Raw genomic sequence first — 23,839 nt, forward strand, 5'->3', positions numbered from 1 at the left:
GTAGATTAGCAAGTAGGGTGGGCAGGGATGCGAGTTGGTGTTGAATTAGATCAGCTATGATCTTGTAATAGCACAGCAGGTCTGAGGGACCTCCTCCTGGGCATGTACGTTAACTGGGGTTAGCATAGGTCAGTCAGCAGAACAGACTTGGTTGAAAATGGGAAAGGAGCAGCACAATTTTCAGTGACATAAAATTACAGTGATTATAATGAAAGGTGTGTGAAGCCCATTCATGAAGTTTGGATGGTTGTGTGTTTGCATTTGCTGGTAGATTTTTAAAATTTAGTTTATGGGATGTTTGCTGTAATCCTTGCCTGATGCTTTAAAATATTGACACTGGTTGCTTGGGATATAAAATAACTTTCCCAAATTAGAACTTGCACGTCACAAATGTTGGTGTAAGCGAAAACAATCTTGGTTCCAAATATGAAATTGTTTAAGTCAGTGGTTCTCAACCTTTTTCTTTCCACTCACATCCCACTTTAAGCAATCCCCATGCTATCAGTGCCCTGTGATTGGTAAGGGATTGCTTAAGGTGGGATGTGAGTGGGAAGGTTAGGTTGAGAATCACTACTTTAGACTCAATTGTTACTGAAATATTTTGCTTGAGAAAAATTGTCATTGGCCCATTTCCATTGGAGTTATGAAACCGTGCACATAACGAGTCAATGAGGTACGATTTAAACAGTGGTCTTCAACCATTTTCTTTCCACCCACAGACCACCTTAAGCAAATCCCTTACTAATCACAGAGCACCGATGGCATAGGGATTACTTACAGTGGTATGTGAGTGGAAAGAAAAAGGTTGAGAACTACTGAAAATATAATTGATGAACCTCCTTATCAAGACAAATATTGTAATTTTACAGGATTTTCTCTCTCCTGGGTTACTTTACAGTCATAGCTCAACAATCTAGTGCTCTTTCCTGCATTTTCTCTAGACGTGTGATGTTTTCAGTATGAGGAGGTCTTTAGCCATGTCCTGTTTCATCTGTTTGATGCAATGTCAAGAATGTTTGAATGCAGTCTTGCTCTGATCCCAATGTAGGTTTTGTAATACATTTCAGTATTGAAGTTCAGATGTATTGTCAGAATGCATGTATGATGGCCCATACAAACCTGAGATTCTTTTTTCTGCAGGCCAGGCAGAATTTCTACTTATCGATAACTGTACACAGTACTCAAGAAAAAAGAGAGGAATTGAAACAAAAAGAAACGTAAACAAACTGAAATACAGAAAAAAAATTCATTAATGAATAATGTCCTTAAATGAGTCTCAGAGTTTGTTGTTGAGAGGTCTGATGTGAAGGTATAGCAGCTGCTCTTAAACCTGGTGTTATGAGCCTTGTGGCAACTATACCCTTTTCCTGATCAGAGTGTGTGCTGGGTGGTGTGGATCCTTGATGATTCCTGCTGATCTCTTATTGAAACGTTCCATGTAGATTTTATCGATGGTGGGGAGAGTTTTGCTTGTTATATACTGAACTGTATCCACTATCTTTGCAGGGCTTTCTGCTCACAAGTATTGGTGCCCCCATACCAGTTCCTAGCCCCTTTCACACTTGCATCCTAGTAAATCAGCCGTTCAGTGTCCCGGAATAGGAATGGGGGTTTGGCCTTTCACACTAGTCCACTCCTAACCAGGACACTGAACACTTTCATACTCACAAAGGTTTATCCCCGGCGTTTGGTCTGTTCTACCTTTAATCAGAAGTGCCTGCAAAGTTGCAACCCATTTCACACTTGCCTGATCTCAACGCCAGTCTCTCTAGACGCCGGGGATTGCACTAGGGGTCAAGACGGGCAATCCCCAGTCTGAGATGACATCATCTGACGCCGACGTTGAGCAGATTTTGCTTTCACACTTGCCATTTTAAAGGCCGATTGGCGTTCGGTTCCTGGGATCCCTGGCAAGTGTGAAAGGGACTTCTGATGCAGCCAGTCAGCACACTTTCTACTACACGTCTGTAGTAATTTGCCAGTGTTTCCGATATCATACCAAACCTGCACAAACTCCTGAAGAAATAAAGGTGCTGACATGCTTTCTTCACAATGCCATTTAGTGTGTTGGGTACAGGGAGGTCCTCTGTGATGGTAACTTTCAAGAACTTAAATAATCAAAAGATTTTATTCAAAGGTTCTTCATAAGTTCTATCAGAGTAAAGGTGCCGTTAATACAAAACTGGAAGATTAAAATTGAAACATTTACTGTTTGTATATTTTTTTTAAAGTGATGCTGGCTGGACTGGTAGCTGTTGCCCAATACTAATTGGCCTCTAATATTAATGAGCTTATTATCAGGCACATAAATGCAATATCATTAGGAAACTTATCTAGCCACAAGCATCCTGTCCAAAACATTTATGGGCTCCCAGTACTGAATCCTGAGGATTCCACTGGTCACAGCCCTCCAGTCTGAAATACTGCCCTCCTATTCCCATATTCTCTAATCTTCCATACCAACCTACTACCATGTGGGATCTTATCAAATGCAGCACTAAAATCCATATAACTGTCTGGCCATTGTCTACTCTTTTTGTCACCTCTTTGAAGTTCATGAGACTATTTCCCATGCACAAATCCATGCTGGCCCTCCAAATGCTGATAGATTCTATCTCTCCAGTAGTTTCACCACCATTTACATCAAACTGACAGGCCTGTAGTTACCCAAGTTACCCTTGCAGCCCTTTTTAAAGACAGACTCCAGATTTGTCATCCTGCAGTCTTCCAGAACTTCTGATCTCAACCATCGTTAAAAATGTCCGTCAAGTCCACAACAATTTCCTTTCTGCCTTCCCACGTGGTTTGGACCCAGAGCTTTATCCACCCTGATGTAAGACTGCTAACACTTCACTACGAATGCAGACAGTCCTTAGGTTATGACAGTCCCTCGTCTCCCACTCCTAATGATCCTGGTCCTCACTAAACACATTCACAAAATATTGATCTAGAATCTTCCCCAATCTCCATAGGCTCGACGCATTAACATCAGGAAGGAAGGAAGGAATTGTGTCACTGTTCTTACAATGCATCAAATCTTTTTGGATTCATGCTTCCACTGTCTATTAAAGTATCTCAAATCCTCTTTTATCCTTCCTTGTTTTCCTCTTCCCTATGCTCTTGCATTCCTTGTACTCTAAGGAATTCCATCAAACTGCCTGCCTTTGTCTGAAATAGATATCATTTTTCCCTCTGATCTGTGCCTCCATATTACTTGTTGGCCAAAGTTACTTTACCTTGCTACTCCTGCCCTTAACCTTTCTAGGAACTTGAACCTTCCTTATCACACTCTTAAACTCCTCCCATCTAGCATTCATACTTTTACCCATTAACATTTGTGTCCAGTCAGCTGTGGCCTAACTTGACAAAATTGGCTTTTTCCCCCCAATTTCAGATTCTAACTTTTGAACCAGTGTTATCACTTTCTATGAGTTAATAGAACTCTGGTCACTGGTCCCAAAGTGCTCCCCTACCGATACCTCCATTATCTGACCAGCTTCATTCCCCAGTACGAGGTCTAATATTGGCCCACCCTATGCTATCTACCTAATGCTGAAGATGGTTATCCTGAATACACCCCACAAAGTTCACCCCTTCCAATCCCCCAACACATTGATATTCGCAGTCAATGTTGGGGAAGTTAAAATCACGTCTAATAGCAGCTTTGCTATTTTTCCAGACATCAGCAATCTCTACATATTTGACCCTATAGCCACCAGTGACTGTGTGCTGTAGTGAACACTCATCCAGTGACTGTGTGCTGTAGTGTACACTCATCCAGTGACTGTGTGCTGTAGTGAACACTCATCCAGTGACTGTGTGCTGTAGTGAACACTCATCCAGTGACTGTGTGCTGTAGTGAACACTCATCCAGTGACTGTGTGCTGTAGTGAACACTCATCCAGTGACTGTGTGCTGTAGTGTACACTCATCCAGTGACTGTGTGCTGTAGTGTACACTCATCCAGTGTCTGTGTGCTGAAGGGTACATTCATCCAGTGACTGTGATGTAGGGTACACTCATCCAGTGACTGTGTGCTGTAGGGTACACTCATCCAGTGACTGTATGCTGTAGTGTACACTCATCCAGTGACTGTGTGCTGAAGGGTACATTCATTCAGTGACTGTGTGATGCAGGGTACACTCATCCAGTGACTGTGTGCTGTAGTGAACACTCATCCAGTGACTGTGTGCTGTAGTGTACACTCATCCAGTGACTGTGTGCTGAAGGGTACATTCATTCAGTGACTGTGTGATGCAGGGTACACTCATCCAGTGACTGTATGCTGTAGTGTACACTCATCCAGTGACTGTGTGCTGAAGGGTACATTCATTCAGTGACTGTGTGATGCAGGGTACATTCATCCAGTGACTGTGTGATGCAGGGTACACTCATCCAGTGACTGTGTGCTGTAGGGTACACTCATCTAGGTGATTACTCCTTTTTGGTACTTGGTTTCCAGCTACACTGCCTCACGTGATGGTTCTCTTGTAAACTATCTCTAAAGAATCCTGTGAATTCTCTGACTAATACACTGAAACCTCGTTAGAGCGCGATTCATTAATCCATGGAATCGCTTATTAGCATGGGTGTCTGTGGACCCCAAACTGCTAAGGGGCGGGCTGATGACAATCAGCCAGCGACCCAAATCCCCGCTGCCTGGCAGCCCCCCTCCCCGCTGCCTCTGCTCCCCGGCGCGGAACGTCGAGGCAGGGGTGGCCGGCGCGGAGCACTCTGACATATATGCATCTGCTCCGTGACTTGGCTGTAACACGGTATGGAATCTTGGACCCCAGCTACTGCGTTCTAATGAGGTTTTACTGTATTTCCACTGTCTCACCTTGCTTTGCACTGTTCGTATTACAACTGCAACTACAATACGCAGCAAAATTGAGTTGCCCCTCTTTCAACCGCATCTCCATTATGGCAATAATATCTACGTATGAGGTCCTCCATCAGCCAGCTCCCCACCATGACTACCAGCCCCCCCACATCTCCATCGGGCACACAAAACTCAAAACGGTCAACCAGTTTACCTATCTCGGCTGCACCATTTCATCAGATGCAAGGATCGACAATGAGATAGACAACAGACTCGCCAAGGCAAATAGCGCCTTTGGAAGACTACACAAAAGAGTCTGGAAAAACAACCAACTGAAAAACCTCACAAAGATAAGCGTATACAGAGCCGTTGTCATACCCACACTCCTGTTCGGCTCCGAATCATGGGTCCTCTACCGGCACCACCTACGGCTCCTAGAACGCTTCCACCAGCGTTGTCTCCGCTCCATCCTCAACATCCATTGGAGCGCTTACATCCCTAACGTCGAAGTACTCGAGATGGCAGAGGTCGACAGCATCGAGTCCACGCTGCTGAAGATCCAGCTGCGCTGGGTGGGTCACGTCTCCAGAATGGAGGACCATCGCCTTCCCAAGATCGTGTTATATGGCAAGCTCTCCACTGGCCACCGTGACAGAGGTGAACCAAAGAAAAGGTACAAGGACTGCCTAAAGAAATCTCTTGGTGCCTGCCACATTGACCACCGCCAGTGGGCTGATATCGTCTCAAACCGTGCATCTTGGCGCCTCACAGTTTAGCGGGCAGCAACCTCCTTTGAAGAAGACCGCAGAGCCCACCTCACTGACAAAAGGCAAAGGAGGAAAAACCCAACACCCAACCCCAACCAACCAATTTTTCCCTGCAGCCGCTGCAACCGTGTCTGCCTGTCCCACATCGGACTTGTCAGTCACCAACGAGCCTGCAGGTGACGTGGACGTACCACCCCCGCCATAAATCTTCGTCCGCGAAGCCAAGCCAAAGAAGAAGAAAGATTATAAGCTAGTACCCATCCACACCCTACGTTTTTCCCCATCAGGTTTCTCGTGTTAAAATAAACCAGCAAAGTTTTACTGGTTAAACAGTAAAGTCTGCAGACTCTGTGTTCTAGTGCAAAACACCTCTCTCTTCGCGATGCTTATCCTCCAACATCTTATTCAGCTGCAATGCACTTCCTTTGCTGTCCTTAATATTTTCAGTCCCCCACTCTCCGGATCTCAAACTCCTGCTGGATTACTTTAAAAGCCGCCTGAGCGAATCTCGCATATCCAGTTGCCTCTTTGTGCTGGCTCCAGGAGAGATCCTCCGATGTATGGATTCCCAGGAATTTGAAGGCACTAACTTTCTCTACTGCCATCTTGTCAATGTGACAGGTGTGGTCCCTTGGCCTCCCCTTTCTAAAACCCACAATAAGCTCCTTGATCCTGTTTATGTTGAAAGCAAGATCGTTGGTCTGGACAGCACCCAACCTCATTCTGGATCTCCATCCTGAATTCTAACACCATTTCTTGTTTACTCAGCCAACAATGGTGATGTTGGCAAATTTATAGATTGTGTTGGAGCCATACTTGGCTACTTAATCCTGACTGTACAGGGAATGGAGCAGGGGACTATGCGTGCAGTCTTGAAGTGTGCCTGTGTTGATGGACAGTGAGGAGGAGGTGACGTTGCCAATTTGCACTTGACTAGGTGTCTTGAACAGCTGCAGTTATTGTAGTGGAGAAGCTCCCATAGTGATGATGGGTAGGACTTGGATCCATTGTTGAAGGAATGCCAATTATATCTCCATGTTGGAATGGTGTGTGTGACTTTAGGAGATTTCAGATGTTGGAATCAGCTGTGGTAATAAAAGTCTCAATGATGTCCCAGGCAAATAAGTGTTGCAATGGCTTGCCTGCACATTTTAGTTCTATTTGGATTTGATCGGGATTTTGATTTTATAATCCTGTTTCTTCCTGTTCTCAATCATTTTGTGTCTCCATTTTTGTTGAGGAAGAAGAATCATTGAATAGGAGCTTCTCAACATTTTAATGATGAAGTAGATGAGGAATCCTCCTCTCCCTCCACTATCTACCAAACGTTCTGGTGTAATTGCCAAGAAGTTGGATGCGTTTTGAGTTTGATATTCTGCATTGGTAATGGTCCTACATTCTAAACTCTAATAATGTACCAGCTCTGCTATTTCATCATGAATTCTGTGATTGGTTCCATGTGTAAAGGGGATTATATAAGATTGTCTCAGGATCCACGTTTCTAAAGATGACCTCATCTGTACTTGCAGCTATTGTACCATACAGACCAATGGTTGGAGCAACGCTGTAGTGTGACCGAGTATATAGAGGTGTTTGGGAGATAAATTGGGAAAGGTTTGTTGGAGTAGGTCACAGACAAACACTTTAAACACAGTATTTCTGCAGGAGCTTTTGCAAGATGCTCAGACTCCTGATGGACTGTTGTTTGCAAAAGAGCAACAAATGTAACAACAGTAGCAGCTTTGCCTGGAAACAGACTTTGGTGACTGAAATGTCAGGTGATCTTTGCAGGCAGAGAGCAGAGAAAACAAAGCAGGCTTTGCTCTTAGAGAGGAGGGAGGGAGGGGGGGGGGGGGGGGCACTGACATTGGTTCCAGAGGGATAAGCTGGCAAGCTTTGGGAGACGACCTGGTCAAAGGAGAAGACTTGCTGTCCGGTGTTTCCCTTGGAATAGGAGAAACAGAAAGGAACTCCGTGGTGACCTGAAACAAAAAAAACTCTCTGAGAACCAACAAGAACACTCTGAGTGGTAACCATCTACCTGTTTGTTGGGTGCTATCTGTAGCCCCAATAATGAGGGGAACAATAGGCTTTATTGTACTAGAGACTACTGGCCCAGGTCCAGGCTAGGAATATGAGTGGGAAGGAGAAGGGACTCGACCTTTATGGACTGGGGTCAAATGGCCAGGACCAGGGAGGAGTCAAGGGCAGGAAGACAACCAGAGCGTGGGCCAGCCAGTGCACATAATCATATCGCCACATTCACCCCCTCTTTAAAAAAAAATGGAACCCACAGGGAAAACCAGGGGTAATAACAGTAACAATATCGATGATTATCGCAAAGAGAGGCGGAAAGAGTGGATGCCCTCCCACTGGCTAGAGGTTTAGCCGCACAGGTGACATCCTCTTTCTGCCAGACCGCCGGGGAACCGGCGTATCCTTGTGGTGCTCCTCTGGAGAGGGGGCCAACGGGGAAGAGTCCGCTGCAGGGACCATCAGGGTTGGGGGATTCCTGGGGTGATGGGGGGTCCTCAGCTGCTTCACGGTGGGTAGAAGCCTGGACGTCCTGTGGCAAGGCAGGCAGCTCGATGTCCAGGGTCGTGCTCTGGTGCAGCACAATCGGGCCAGCGGCTGGCAAGGGATTCTCAGGGTCTCCTGCCCTTGCCAGGTCTCATATTGGCACAGTCAACTTGCCCATGAGGCGTTCCATCAACATGCAATAATGACTGGATAATCTCCTTTGGATTGAAAGTTAGGCAAGATACCTTGGATACTTCTGCAGCATCTTACCTTTGAAATAGTGCCCTGCATTATTTGCATCCGCCTGAGAGAGCAGACGAGGCCCTGATTTAACAGTGTCTCCTTTGATAACTGAACAATGAAGATTTTGCTTCCTGAACACTTTTAGATGCATTTTGTGAATTTTGGCCGTAAGTTGGACTCCCCTTACCGCACATGTCTTAACGCCGTTTTGAAGCAATTTTTCAAACATCATTTTCAACAAATGAACCTTTAATGAAGAATCTCAATATGCACTGTACAGTATCTTTAATAAAGATACGCAACATATAAACTTTAGGTAAATAAAGAATCTCAACATATATGCAGCACTTTAAATACAAAATATGTACCTGTACATTAGTTTTAATAAAGATTGTCAACATTTGAACTTTAATGGGAAGTCTCTTCATCTGAACTTGAATCCATCGCTGTATTGGTACTTGTTCTATGGATCCTCACAATCTTCTTCATCTTCGTCACAGCAACAGGGTAATATGGGCAGGGGGAATGATGAAGGACATTTAAAGAACATGCCTGAATTTGTTTGCAGCGTTTGTTTCTTTTTTTTTCATTGTAAATTTGATGATAATAATTTAAAGCATCCTGAATTTGGCAATCAATCTTGGAAAATCTTTCAATGTTCTGGTTGATGCTTTCAAACTCAGCAAGAGGGTTATTCATTTGTGAAAACGCACTGGACAACTCCTTCACGGTGAACTTCTTCTATGGTTCCTCATCCTCTTTCTCCTCCTCTTTCCTCTGTTCCTCCTCCGCAATGCGTTATTCTTCTAATTTGAATTAAGTCCTATTTAGTCAATTCCTTTGATTCAAGATCTAATAACTCTTCCACATCTTCAGCGTTGACTACCCATTCACGATCCCTTGCGAGCATCACAGTGTTCTCTCTAATCTCGTCAAACACATCCTCTTCATTCAAGCTTGTGTGAGTGTAGTGCTTGAGACATTTTTTCCCAACTTGCTGCTATGGCCTGCACAAATGTTGAGTGAAGGTAATGAGCTTTAAAAGTCACAATTGCCCCTTGGTCCACAGGCTAAATGATAGAAGTTGTGTTTGGAGGCAGAAATCTCATGCTGATGTCAGGATGATGGTCCTACAAATGAAGGCGATGTCCAGGCGCATTGTCTAAGATTAATAGAATCTAAGTAAAACTATTTTCCAAACAATATTGCCGAACATTTGGAATGAAACTGGTTAAATCTGTCGTGGACAGGTAGGGTGTGCTTGTTATTGCTTTTAAATGCATGTGGGTTCTCGGAGCGGTAAATCAGGAAAGTCTTCAGCTTAAAACCAGCAACATTATCTCCCAGTAACAAGCTCACTCGATCCTTAAATGCTTTAATTCCTGGCATCATGCAAGCTTCTCTATGGATGCAAGTTCGTTCCAGCATCCTCTTCCAAAAAAAGTCCTATTTCATCCACATTGAAAACGTACTCAGGTTGATATCCTCATGTCACATATTAACTCATCCAGACTTCAAATGAACTATTTTTTGGCTCCTTCATCGGCACCTGTTGTTTCACCTGAGACTCGTACGTTGTGCAAGCTATACCTTTAAATCGACTAAACTAGCCATTAATTGCGGTGAAACTCCCAATGTCCTCCTCTCCTGTTTGCTCCTTCAATGCCTCAAAAATACTTCTAACCTTCATCTGAATCGTCCTTAAATTCAGTGGCATTCATTTCTGAATCAGGTCCTCCAACCACACCATTAATAACTTCTCCATCTCATGGACGGGCCCTCGCCGTTGCTTAGTTAAAATTGTGCTCTTCAAACTTGCAGATCTTCTTACGGCCTCGCATATTCTCTCTGCATCAACCCGGTGGCATGCGACAACGGTAGACTGCGTGAAATATCATTGACCTTTCTACCTTGGTCATGTTGATTAATGGCTTTCATTTTTACCTCCAAGGTTATGGTTTTCCTTGGTCTCTTAGCAGATCTGTCAGCAAGGGAGATGTTCCTAGCAGAATGGCGACAGCGCACCCGGCCCTCTATTGTGCTACGTTGCGCATGCGCAGACGCTATTTTCTTTAAAAATCTTGGCCATATGTGCGGGTGGGCTTAACTCGCGTGGGTCGGAAGTCAAGGACTACCTGTACAGCAGAAGTGTCTCGTCAATGTCACAACAGTTGCAATACATTCTTTTGTATTTGTGGCGCTGTGATAGTACAGACCTATCACCAATGTATATAGTTACAGTATCTAGACTGTGCTTACAGCGATTGGCTGAGAGCTTAGCCACGCCTACCGTCTGGGCCTTAAAGGGTTGTGTCCCTAGCCAGGTCGGATCATTCCGGACTGGTCGGCCACCTGTGAAGAGCTCCTGTCTTTTGCTAATAAAAACCTTGGTTTGGATCAACAAGTCTTTGGTTCTTTCGACGAGCTCTACAGGCGCGTATACGCTTAATACAAAATTCAATAAAAAGTTAATTTAATGTTTCTCCAACTTCTTGCATGATACCATAAATCTGAAATTATTTCTGTGTTTCGCTTGGCGTTGTCTCTCACAATCCTCAAATTTGTTTCAGGAAGCAAATCTTTGGAAAAACAATTGTCCAATGTAACCTAGCACTGGAGTGGCAGCTGACAATCCGTTTCTTAAGAGGGATTCAATCCCTGCTTTTTGACATAGAGGCAAGAGGGCTACCAACTGAGCCACATTAACTGGTGGCTGAATTACACACCAATGATTAGTTTGCACCCTGGTACTAATATTTGGATAGCCAAAGTCGACACAATATTTCAGCTCTTTAAAATTCTGGTTGGGCCACACTTACAGAATTGTGTTCAGTTCTGGTCACATCCTATGCAGGAAAGATATAGAAGCTTCTATGAGGATACAGAGAAGATTTTACCTGTCTGGATGAGAGGACATGTGTGGAAATGTCAGAGGTCAGTTTTTTTTACACAGAGAGTTGGTGCCTGGAATGCATTGGGAATAGTGGTAGTGAATGGTACAATAAGGACACTTCTGCCTGTCCCGCATCGGACTTGTCAGCCACAAACGAGCCTGCAGCTGACGTGGACATTTACCCCCTCCATAAATCTTCGTCCGCGAAGCCAAGCCAAAGAAAAAGAAGATGGGTTTATGGATGTAAAAGAAAAACAAGCGTTCTGGGCTGTAAAATTGGGAAGTGTTAGATTCATTGTGGAGTGGGTTTATGTTGGTCAAGGGCTGAAGGAACTGTAGTTTCCCGTTTAATGTTCCAAAGCAAGAATCGTGCAGATATTCAGTGTGGTTCGGTTTAATTTGCGCACACAAGTGTGCTAAGAGATGGTGCCAATAGATTTGGAGTCAGCACTGGATTGTGTTGTGCCTGAGCCTTGGAGCTCTCTATGTTGGAAGTTCTCTTCCAAGTTCAAGTTTTTTGTCACCTGATTGTACATTTTCATTTATAATCCAACAAAACAGTGCATCTCAGGACCATAGTGCCCAGTTACACCCTACATACAAATGACACATACAGGTATACACACCAATCCAAAAAAAAAATATATATAATATAATTTGCGGGTTTCTAGGATTGTTCATGAGTCTCGCTGCCTGAAGAAAGAAGCTGTTTCCCAGCCTGGCTTCTGACCCTCTTCCTTTAAAGTAGTGTCTCAAAGATACTGCTGACACTGCAAGGAAGCGGGAAAACTTACCGGGCATGCTGCACTTGGGAGCTTTTCCCACTGCACCGCGATTTACCTGGCTATTCAGACACCCGGCTTTTTAAGGGAAGGGGTCCCGCCTCCAGCAGTGATCTTGCGGGAGCAGGTTATGCTTTCACACTGCCAGAAAGCGATTAGTGAAGTTAACTCGGCTGGGCTCTGACACTTGCCCTCCCCCACCCCCCCCCCCCCCCCCCCAAAGTGTCAGAGCCTGGTTGAATTTAACTTGCCCTGCCAGGTTGGGACATTTCACAATTACTGGCAACGGACCTGCTAAATTAGCTTGTTAACCCACGTGGAATTGGCGGTGTGAAAAGGGAATTATCCTCTGAGTCCTCTTTAAGATCCATGCCCTGTAGATATTGTTGATAGAGGAAAGGGAGACTCCGGTGATGTTTTTTTTCCCCAGCAGTTTTAATCACCCTCTGTACTGTCTTGATCTGATGCTTTGCAGCTACCATTCCACCCCATGATGTAGCCAGCCATGGCACTCTCTATTGTGCGCCTATAGGATTGTGGCTGATAGCTTTGCCCTCCTCAACCTCCTTAGGAAGTCTAGGTACTGCTGGCCTTCCTGATTAATAAGGAAGTGTTGTGGGCCCAGGATAAATCATCCACACAATGGATGCCAAGTAATTTTGTGCTCCCCACTCTCTTATACATAGCCATTGATATGTTGTGGGGAGTGGTCTTCATCCTCCAAAAATCCACCATCATCTCCTTTGCCTCTTGGTTCCACAGTTGTAACAGATCTTGCCTGCCGTGGCACCACATCAGCAATGTCCACATGTTTGAGAAGTTCAGGACGTGACTTGAGAACGTGTGTGGGTACAAGTAGATGTGCACAATTTTGCTCTATTTACAGACCAGTCATGGAAAATGTGAATTTGACTCTTAATGGTATAATTATGTAGCGTGCACTTGTAGTTGTTAGTAATGGTTGATGACCACAGTCTGCAAAGAGCTTTTTCAAGACATGGGTAATGCACTATTCTAAATGTTTTATGTTTCCCATATCAATTAGTGGCACCCAATTGTGTTGCCCCAATGGATTATACCGCACATTAAAGATCATTCTTCATGTGTGCATTATGCCAGCACTAAAAACTGAAATTTTTAATGAGAAATGTGTAAAGCCAGTTAAACCTTGTTTACAATCAAAGAAATTGTTCTTTGAACTGTTTTCAAGTATAGCTAAGACACTAGCTGTAGATGAGAGCCCTAACCAGCAAGTTTGCTCATCAAGGTCTGTCTGTAACACATTTATCTACGTCAAAGATCAGATATTGCAGGAGATTCTCCAATTCATTCATCCTATGTACCAGCTTAGAATAAAAATGGATGTGAAGAAATTTTTTTTTAAATTTGTGGACGGTATCAATTTACAATTTTTTTTTGTTAACTTGTGTTGGTTTTGCTTTTATTTCAGTTTTAGTTCGTTTGTCGCAATCGGAGTGAGCTTTTTCGGGATATTCCTTTTCTCACTTGTGCTCTGCTTGTGCTGCCCTTGTTGTCTTCTCTACAAACTAGCCCGAAGAGGACGTCAACGTAAGTAGCCCTGATTTATGATTAAAGGAACTTCTTACTCGTTTCTACTGGCCTTGGCTGCTTGGATAGATGTGAACATTTGTAGTTGCATACATCTCATTTGGTAAAAGGGAGTAATGAGTGCTTGCAATCAAGAGCTTTGAGGTCCTGAACTTGTGGTGGTCCATGGAACAGCATATTTCTGTTTGGAATGATGTTCAATATAACATAATAATTGCTTTGGAATATTATTCATTAATGGGATGTTATCTACTTCCAGTGGTAGTTGGAGAATGCTTTGGCTCAGTGTACTGAGAAGCTCTTACAAGTTGTTTGGGAAGAATTTCCTAATGCCTATCCCTTTGGACCTTTTAGTTAAACTGTGTCTCCTAATTTTTCCCACGTAGGCAAATTTAAGGGGAAAAAAATTCCATTATTGTCACATAATACGACATTTAGAGTGTAATGTGCATGAAATTCTTTAACTTTGTCGACCGTAAGGAAGACAGAGAGTTGCTACTTTGTCACAGAAATGAGGCCCCAGCGAGGGACAAACTCACGACTCCTGGTTTACAAGACCAGCGCTCTAATCACTGAGCTATCGGAGCCTCTAATTTAAAAATGGTATTCCAGTTTATTTTTTTGAACCTAAATCACTCAGATGCTTCTTTTCTGAGTTCCCCAAAGAAAATGTTTCTGCGCTCAAAGCTCTGATTTCTGCCACTGCAGTTTACATCTGTTTCCTGGACTTGAATCATTTGGCTGCTAGTACTGGCCATGGGTTCACAGTACAGGTTTGACTGGTATGTGGTAAAAAATTGATCATGGCCTCATCTGGAATGTTGATTGTCCTGAGAGATAACCTTTTGATGGACCTTCTGCTCTCCTTTAATCAATTTTTTTTTGGCACAAAATGGTATTGTATTCCTGGGCATCGGTCATTTTCATAATCGGTCATACCATATCAGATTTCTTCCTTGCTCTTGCATCAGTTGTTGGCCTTCCTACATCCACAGATTGTCCATTTCTCATTCCACTGGTTTGCAACCTCCACTTATGACCACTCTGATACATCTGCTTTTATCTCTTACTGAGCAGCATTGATTTTTTTTTTCTTTAAACTGGGAGCATGAATAATCTCAGTTGTGTTTACAGTTCATGCATGTACTTTTTTCCCAGTTAAACATTAGTGTTTATCAAGATTCAGCCTTTTGGAAGGTCAGCTGTCATCTGCCACATGTTGACTTGGATGACTAAATCTGGTAAATCTCTTTCCTGACATTATTTGAAATATACAAGATCCTACTTTCTGTGGACTTCTCAGAATTTCCTCTTTGCTGTCATGGACACCCTTATCAGAAACCAGGTGAATCGAAGTAAGAAAATCAAAGATAAACTGTGAGAGAACTGAACCCAACTGTTCCTGAAATGTAAAAACGCATGTTTTTTTTGGACTGTTCTTTGGCTCATAGCTGCACAGTTCATTCAATCTTGGCAATATTTCCTGGCAGGCTGTAGTTCAATGTTTGGAGCAGCAGAGAATCAACTCTTGAAGTTTCACATCTGGGTGAAATGTCCTGCTCACTCGTTTGCCAGTCCTCCTCTCCTCCATGTTTTTTCCTTATTCTATCCTGTTCTCTTTCTCCTCTTCCTTCTTTCCTCCTCCTCTATTTCATTATTTGTTTATCAGCAAAGTATTTGGGGATGGTTGAGAATTTAGGCCGGGACTGCTGGCATGCTTGCATTGCGAAAGGCAGTAGGAACTTCAGAATGAGGGTGTGTACTTTATTACAGTTGATTGAATCTGTGTGCTAGTGTATTTACGTATGATGACATCACTTCTCTTGGGCTGTAGCCCATAAAAGGCGAGTGATGTGGACATAAACAAGAATTTAGCCTGTCAGTGATTCATTGTCAGGTGAGAGGAACCTTGATACTCTTCCTTCAATTAATGTACAACTCCCTCTGCTGCAGGATAACGAAACTGAACCAGTCACTGTTTGGTAGCATAAAACTTTCAAAGAGATACAAAATGGGTTTGGGATACAAAATATTACTCACCTCATAAAGATCCACATGTCTGCAATAGCCACGCTGAGCTCCCACTCAAATTCCATTTCACCCCCACCTGTTCCCTCACCACCCCGTCCATCTTTGGCCTCTCCTCTGCTAGAGTGATATATATATATATTAAAAAAAACCAAAAAACTTGTATGGCAGGGTATGGCCAAATGGTATGAATTTTCCAATTTCAGGTAACGATTCCACACTCTCTTCGAGGCTACTTCTATTCCCCACCCCACCCATTCTCATCCTTCTTCCCCCTTCTCTTCCATCCTCTTCAACCTACTTTTCACATATAGTTTTCCATCCCCTCAGCCCCCCTGCTGTTCGATTAATAGTTTTCCATCCCCTCAGCCCCTCTGCTGTTTGATTAGAGTCCAATTTGTCTGTTCCCCCTCCCCTGTTCACAGGTCCCCTACTGGCCCCTGTCCAACCCTTCCACTCTGTCGTTGACATAATGCTAACCAGCTCCTCTTGTCGGCCTTGGTCTGACCGGAAACATCATTTTTCCTTCCACGAATGCCGCTCCATCTGCTGAGTTTCTCCAAAAGATTTGTTCTCTGCTTCAGGTCCCAACATCTGTTGTCTCCAATATATTTTGCGGAGTTGCCAGAGTTCTCTCCATGGCCGTGATTGGAATGTTCTTTCCTATGAATGGCAAAGTGGAAATTGTGCTTTCATGTTTTATATCTCAGACTTCCTGAGACAACTTGATTCATCAGCAAAGGATTTTGTACTTTGAGGCATGATCAATGCCTTGCAAGATTCTGAAAGGTCTTTGGTCAAGATTTGGCTTGTGCAATAATTTAGTACATAAATTTAAACCCTATAATTATCAAGCACTTTTGAATTTCCCTATGGATATCTAAGTGGATTAATGTGCAGGACAAATGCAGCGAATAACTTCAGTTCATCCAAGTTGGCATACAGCTCTTGAGATATTGGCCGATGATGTGATGAGTAAACTGCCTGATTCTGGAGCGAAAAACCGTCTGCTGGAGGAACTCAGCGGTGTGAGTAGCGTCAGTGAGAGAAAAAGAATGGTCGGAGCCCCTCGTCATTTTGCTTCAGATTCCAACATCTGCAGTCTCTTTTATCTCCCGCCTGATTCCAAATTAGTGAACTGCACAGCCTGACCATCCTGTTTCTCTGAGATACAATCAATGTTGCCCACTGGCCTTGAACAAAACTATGGTGATCTCTTCTTCTACATGGTTGTCCAAAGAATAAAGCACAGACTATGATTTTTCCTGCTGATCCTTTATCACCAGATTTGATGAGTATTGCCTCATTCATTTGCAAAATCTTTGAAGGTGTCCTTGTACTTCCAAAACAACATCTCCAGGCATTACTGTATTTTTATGCATATAACACATGCATATATTTTTTAAACCAGGTACCCCCCCCCCCCCCCACCCCAGCGTGTTATATGCATGTGCACACTTTACGAGAATATTTTTACATGTTGAAAGAATGCGCACAATTAATAACGGCCATGGGAAAGACTCGATTTATAGTGAGCGTGGGAATATAATAGCAGCAATGAAAGAATGGGCACAATTTATAGCAGGGGTCGGAAATTTTGAACTTGGGAATGTCTTGTACTGAATGCCTTGGTATTCCTATAAACAGGACCTTCTGGCTAGGGCACTGCGTCTTATCAATAGGTGATTTCATGCCAGGCCTCCACCTAGAGACGGGCTATAAGCATGGAGGGAAAACATAAAACGTACCTTTCACATAGCAGCCCTAAAAGGCTGCTCCGTCATCGTATATTCATGTCGAGGGCCACCTTGTAACACCCGATGGAGGCAGGGCGACTGGTGCTGTAGCGCCATCTGTCATAAATGAGTGGCTGAGCAAAGGCCGTCTTCCCTACTCGTAATCCCCCATGCACTGGAACTGCTCTGTGTTTCCCAGAACAGTTACAGCTGTGTGGGAGGGGAGATTATCGGTAGGTTTTTAAGCCGCTGAGAGCAGCCCCAAAGGCCAAAGTGGCCCGAGAGGCTGTCGCAGTCCATACCGGCCACCCCCTGACAGCTCCCACCAGCCGGTCCCCGCTGCCCTGATGGCTCCCACCCGCCACCCCTGCCTTGAGGGGGTCATGGAGGGAGAGGGGTGAATGAGGAGCTAGGTCGCGGGCTGGTGCCATCATCAGCCCATCCCTAATCACTCGCTCCACCGATTATCCTTCCCTGAGAAGAGTTGCATTGGACGCTTCGGAGCACATTCAGAAAGGTAAGTCTCTAGGCATAAGGGGGTGGAGAACCTCCACCTTTACAGTCAGGCATTTTCCATGCTTGAAAGGGCCTAATGTTAATTGCCAAGACTCCTCCCTGAGGGAGGAGATTAACATATCAAGTGCCTCTGATTTGAATTAAGATCCTGCTCAACTCTGAAGCCTTGTCTTCGATCTATTTAATTGATTCCTCTCCAAAGCTCGTTAATGTGTAGCAGCAGGATATTCTCTATAGGCACTTTCAGGTGGCCAAATTGCCCCGCTTGTAAAGCCGCATATTTTGTCAAAATGTGGCTGTGGGAAGGCCACGTGAATGTGCAGGAGGCGCCTGCAAGGCGAGCTTGGTAACCCTCCTCTGAGAGAGATAATTCCTGCAGCACAGTGGCCTCCCCAGCCATCTGAATGCAGCCGCTTTTTGGATGACAGTCAGCTGGCCAGTGCCCGACAGCTCCTCTCCCAGTCCCCACACTGTCGGGCAGCCAGCTCGGACTGTCCCCACACTGTCGTGACTAATTTCGGGAGTGGGGAGAAGGGGGCTGGAGTGGCCGGCGGGGGAGAAGGGGGCTGGCCGAAACATTTCCGGCACCCGACTCGAGTGCCTCCTTCTCCCCCACTGGCCGCTCCAGCCCCCCGCCACTCCAGACTCCTCCCCCCCTGGCCGCTCCAGCCCCCGTACTCACCCGCTGGTGCTCCAGCCTCCTACCCCACCGGCCGCTCCAGCCCCTGTACTCACCTGCTGGTCTTTCCATCCCCCGTACTCACCCACCGGTGCTCCAGCCTCCTCCCCCGCTGGCTGCTCCAGCCCCATGAATGGGGAGAGAGAGGGGCAGTGGGATCAGTGTGGCGATGTCCCGTGCAGGATGACCCTGCCCTGATAGCCCGCGCTGGCTGTCCCAGTTGACAACCAGCCATCCTGAATTGACAGCCCAAGGGACAGGAGCCGGAATGCACTCAGATGCACATCCAGGCGCAGCTGTCCTTTCAGGTGGCCAGCGCTGCGCTTTCAACGCTGCCACCTGAACGGCAATTTAAAGGGACATTTCTGCTTCTTCAGGCGCTTTCTTAGCGAGAATGCACCTGAAAAGGCCTTATATAATGGGTGATGTACACCTCTGGGAGAAGTTGATTAGGTGTTAATTGCAGATTAACTGTGGCGCTTTGTCTCATGATCCATTTAAATGCAAATTAATTTTGCCAGTTGGAATTTAGAATACGACAGCAGTGTGGAATATTACACAATTTATGATTTTCTGCTCATTATATGCCACGTGCATGTTATATGGGTAAAAATACAGTACTTGAGACGCAGTTTGTTGTAATTGTCCATGTGTTATATTTGTTCCAGAACTTTGTCAACTACACTCCTTCCTAAAGATAGGTGATTAGACCTTTTCGTGATTAGTCGCTTTTCTTTCTTTTTTGCTGCAGTTTCATGTTACTCTTGACTGGCCATCAGTGCTATGATTTTAAAGTCTTGTTTCTCCACACCGTGGTCACCTGCAGTGTCGATTAAAGTGTGTCTCATCGCCGTCAGTTCTGAATTTACACTCGTTTCCCTCTGGATTCTTACTGAAGAATTTCCCTCCCTGAATTGTGGAGGGCAATACTTTGCTTTAACGTCTCGTACTCAGATTTGCATGCTGCTGTTGTGTGGCCTTTCTTTGTACTTACTGATGGGCATGAGACTCAATCTGTCTTTCGCACCCCTTCACTCTCTTGCCCACTCACTCTTGCCTGCCTCTCTCTCACACCCTGCCACACTTTCCCTGTCACTTTCCCTCATTCTTGCCCACTCTCTGTCTCTCACTCTCACTCTCTTGCTTCCCCTCACATTACCTGTCTCTCCACCCCCTCGTTCTTGTCCTGTCTCTCTCGTACCCTCCCATTCTCGCCCGATCTCTCTCACTCCCCCTCTCTCTTTTTATGCCCCCCCCAACTCTTCCTCTCTCTCTTGTCCTGTCTTTCTCACCTCCCTACACACCCACCCTAGCCTACCAGTACGCTCCAAATCTCGTGCGTCACCTGCAGCCTTAATTTAAAGTGGGCCTGGTTCCACTCTCATCCCAATTTGTTTCAGGGTCCTGTCATGAGATGCCCCAGAGTTGTTGTGAAAATCGTTTATTAAGGAAGGCCACACAATGCTTCCAATCTGAGAATATCTGTGTCATCAGTGTTCTGCTATTTGGCTGTGTGCTTGTGTGATTCCAGTGGCAGGTTTTCTTGGCAATGATCAGCAATCCAATTCCAAAGCCTCTGACAGGGTGGCACAGTTGGCGTAGCAGTTAGCGCACGCCTTTTCAGCGCCAGCAATAGGGGCCGGAGTTCAAATCCCGTGCTGTCTGTAAGGAGTTTGTACGTCATCTGCAAGGGTTTTCCCCAGGGGATCCCGATTGAAACATACTGGGGGTGCAGGTTAATTGGGTGTAAATTGGGCAGCACGGACTTGTGGGCTGAAATGGCCTGGTACTGTGCTGTGTGTCTTAGATTTTTTAAAAATAAATGAAAATGAGTCATCCTGCTGTGACTACTACTTTGCCTCTCTTGTTAGCGAAGCCCCTGGAAATCCAGGAATCACATTTCAGTTTGTGAAGTTTGCTGCCACTTCACTGGAGGCTTGTGTGATGCACAATGTGAAAACGACTCAATGCGTCATTGAAGACTGCGGGTGCTTGGATCTTTATTCTCCATTTTTTTTCCCTCACCTCCCACATCCCCACTGGATTCTTCTGCTCTTTCCCTTCAATCCCTCCCCCTCCCCTCCCACCTCTCACACACACACTCATCTTGGTTCCAACTGGTCTTTCTTTATGCCTCCATTCTCTCTCTCTCTCTCTCTCTCTCTCTCCCATCAGATTCCTGCACTGAAGCCACTCCACCCTGTGTAACTCCTCTTCCTCCACTTCACCCATTTGCTTTTCTGGGCTTTATATCTCTCTTTGTCTGGCATCTGCCAATCTTTTTCCTCTGTCTTTCATGCTCCACCACCCCCTTGTCCACCACTCCTGCACGGGCCCTTGTCCTGCTCCTCGCACCCGCACGGGCCCTTGTCCTGCTCCTCGCACCCGCACGGGCCCTTGTCCTGCTCCTCGCACCCGCACGGGCCCTTGTCCTGCTCCTCGCACCCGCACGGGCCCTTGTCCTGCTCCTCGCACCCGCACGGGCCCTTGTCCTGCTCCTCGCACCCGCACGGGCCCTTGTCCTGCTCCTCGCACCCGCACGGGCCCTTGTCCTGCTCCTCGCACCCGCACGGGCCCTTGTCCTGCTCCTCGCACCCGCACGGGCCCTTGTCCTGCTCCTCGCACCCGCACGGGCCCTTGTCCTGCTCCTCGCACCCGCACGGGCCCTTGTCCTGCTCCTCGCACCCGCACGGGCCCTTGTCCTGCTCCTCGCACCCGCACGGGCCCTTGTCCTGCTCCTCCCACCTGTCCTCTTCGCCCAATCTTCTCTACATTCTCAGTACTGGCCTTTCTTTTTCTCCCACTGAATCCGCTCGACCTGTTGAGTCACTCCAGCAGGGTGTATTTAGCTTCAGAGCCCCAGCTGCTGCTGCCTTCATGACGTGACTTTCTTAATCCAGCTGCATGTTCTAACCTAATCAAGCAGCCTCGAGTTGAATGTTCAGTAATATTGCTTATTCTGGGTAGCTTGCAGTGTTCTGTGGAAGGATGACGAGGGACTCGTGACTCCTTCCTCACAACACGTGCAATATGATTGCGTGCTAATAGATTTTTAAAAATCTTTTATCTTTTTTAATTAAGCTAGATCCCATGACACCATCTGACATCAAACCTGGGATAATTACAGTTCTTGAGATTGATTTATTTTTGTGGATCACTAGCTACTGGAACTGCCATTCATTTGGGATACCGAAGCCAAGAAACTTTATCAAAGTTGTGTGTCTGAATAGCAGGCTCGCTCACCCAGGCCTGTTCCCCACTGCTCATCATCAGGTTGAGTAAGTGTGCAGAGCACGTGGTTACACAAGAATCAAAGGGCAAGTCCATACCTTCACTGGGTGGAGCTATTAAAATTATGTGGACGTGCTAGATGGCAAACGTTCAACTTAAATAAATACGATCGCAAGGAATATTGTAGGTAGTGTCTGCATTAAAGTGATGGGGTCGTCATTTTTCTGCACCGCCATAAGGTCCCCTTTTTAAGCAACTGAACTGTACTTTTTCTTCGCTCGTCTTCCGTATTTGTAACTGATCTGGGCAGTGCTTGTGGGAACCTGTTTATTTTCTCAACTCTGGGTACAGTGAGCCCAAAGCTAGAAGCTGCCTTCGCCTCTGTTTGCATTCATCATGAATGACTCAGGCAGCTGAATGCACTTAATTGGCATCAGGTGAGATAAGTAGAAACCTGGGTCACTTTGTTACCACTGAAAGCCACGGCCTGTGAAATGGTCTCCGTTGGCTCCTGTCTGTGGGAATAAAATTGCAGCCCAGTGACGCATGTTCATTGCAACGACAACTTCCCTTTTAATAATATTTTAGACGTAGTAACATCTTCATGACAAAGTGCTCATTAAATTGAAGAAATAGATTGTGTAGGTCCTAAAAAGCTCATGTTTGACAGAGATAGGTTGAAGGAAGGGGAAAGAGAGGAGATTTGAAGGTCGAACTGGTTTAGAAATGGACCAGGAACCAGAGTTGAAGTAATGCTGGATATCTTAATTGTACAGGAGGAGATTCCAGAGATAGGGAAGGGCAAAGCAATGGAAGAATTTAAAAATCAAAGTGTTCATTCACTGGGATCCAATATAGGTCAGCATGTTGGAAGTGGGAAGGGCACAGACCTTTTGAATAGTGCAGAGTGAGAAATAATTTAATTCAATGGGAAATAGTTTATCAAGGTAATTATATCTTTAATTAAAGAGTGATGTATAATTATTCAGAGCATGATAAATTTTTACACCTGTCCTTTAGATAATAATGTTTAAAATTTGAGGCCCGTGTTCTAAGACAAATTGTTTGCCAGCATAATTTTTTAGGAGTTATGTTGGCAATCCCATTGCCCCATTTATTTCTCTGTAACCTTTCTCAAATGAGCTACCAGGGGTAATTTACAATAATCAGCACGTCTTTGGAAATGGGAAAACTCTGTGTAAACTCATGAGGTCATAGGGAGAATATGTAAAGACACAAAAGTACCAGGGGAAATTAGAGTATGAAACAGCTGCAAGTTCATTATACAGCCTCTTCTTGGAACATGGATCAGCTTTCTTAAAATTTGTGCTTTAGGACTGGGAAAGAAGTGAAATTAAAGAAACAACTTCATGATGGATCAACGAACTTCACAGCAGTACATTTGAAAAGTCGGCGCGGTTTCAATCCGAGCCAATTTGAATGCAACAAACTCCCACAGGTAGCAAATGGATGAGTAGGTTGGACAAAGTGAGTGGATAGGCAGTTATTTATGAAACTCTCTCATATACCTTGATCACTTATAGATTATTGTGAAACTTGCCCATCTTTAAATGTCCAATCTACCTCCAATTCCAACTCCAGATCTCCCATGGCTATTTCTGCTTTGCACCAAATCCCACCCAGGCATCAGTTCTCTACTCTACTGAAATCCATTTACTTCTGGTCTAACGATGACAGGTTCAAAATCTTTGTCTTCACTTTTGTAACTGTGTGCATTATACCTCCCCAACCCTGCAACCTCTAGTATTACCTTAAATATTCCTTCGCTAACCATGGATCAGCTGCAACAAACCCACTGACCCCAGTAGTCCAAAGGACTGCCAAAAGAAATCTCTTGGTGCCTGCCACATTGACCACCGCCAGTGGGCTGATATCACCTCAAACCGTGCATCTTGGCGCCTCACAGTTCGGCGGGCAGCAACCTCCTTTGAAGAAGACCGCAGAGCCCATCTCACTGACAAAAGACAAAGGAGGAAAAACCCAACACCCAACCCCAACCCACCAATTTTCCCTTGCAACCGCTGCAACTGTG

At 45.1% G+C, this 23,839-nt stretch overlaps 1 protein-coding gene across 1 annotated transcript in view; it reads left to right on the forward strand.

Moving 5' to 3' along the window:
* The window catches only part of LOC138764236 (protein shisa-5-like), a 98,433-nt gene that overhangs the window by 66,278 nt on the left and 8,316 nt on the right, over positions 1-23,839 (forward strand). The window contains exon 3 of the mRNA XM_069939881.1: positions 13,478-13,596. Coding sequence (XP_069795982.1) covers positions 13,478-13,596 — 119 coding nt within the window. The remainder of the gene's footprint in view (positions 1-13,477; positions 13,597-23,839) is intronic.

Source organism: Narcine bancroftii, chromosome 5 (assembly GCF_036971445.1).
Source record: "Narcine bancroftii isolate sNarBan1 chromosome 5, sNarBan1.hap1, whole genome shotgun sequence".
Lineage (NCBI taxonomy): Eukaryota > Metazoa > Chordata > Chondrichthyes > Torpediniformes > Narcinidae > Narcine > Narcine bancroftii.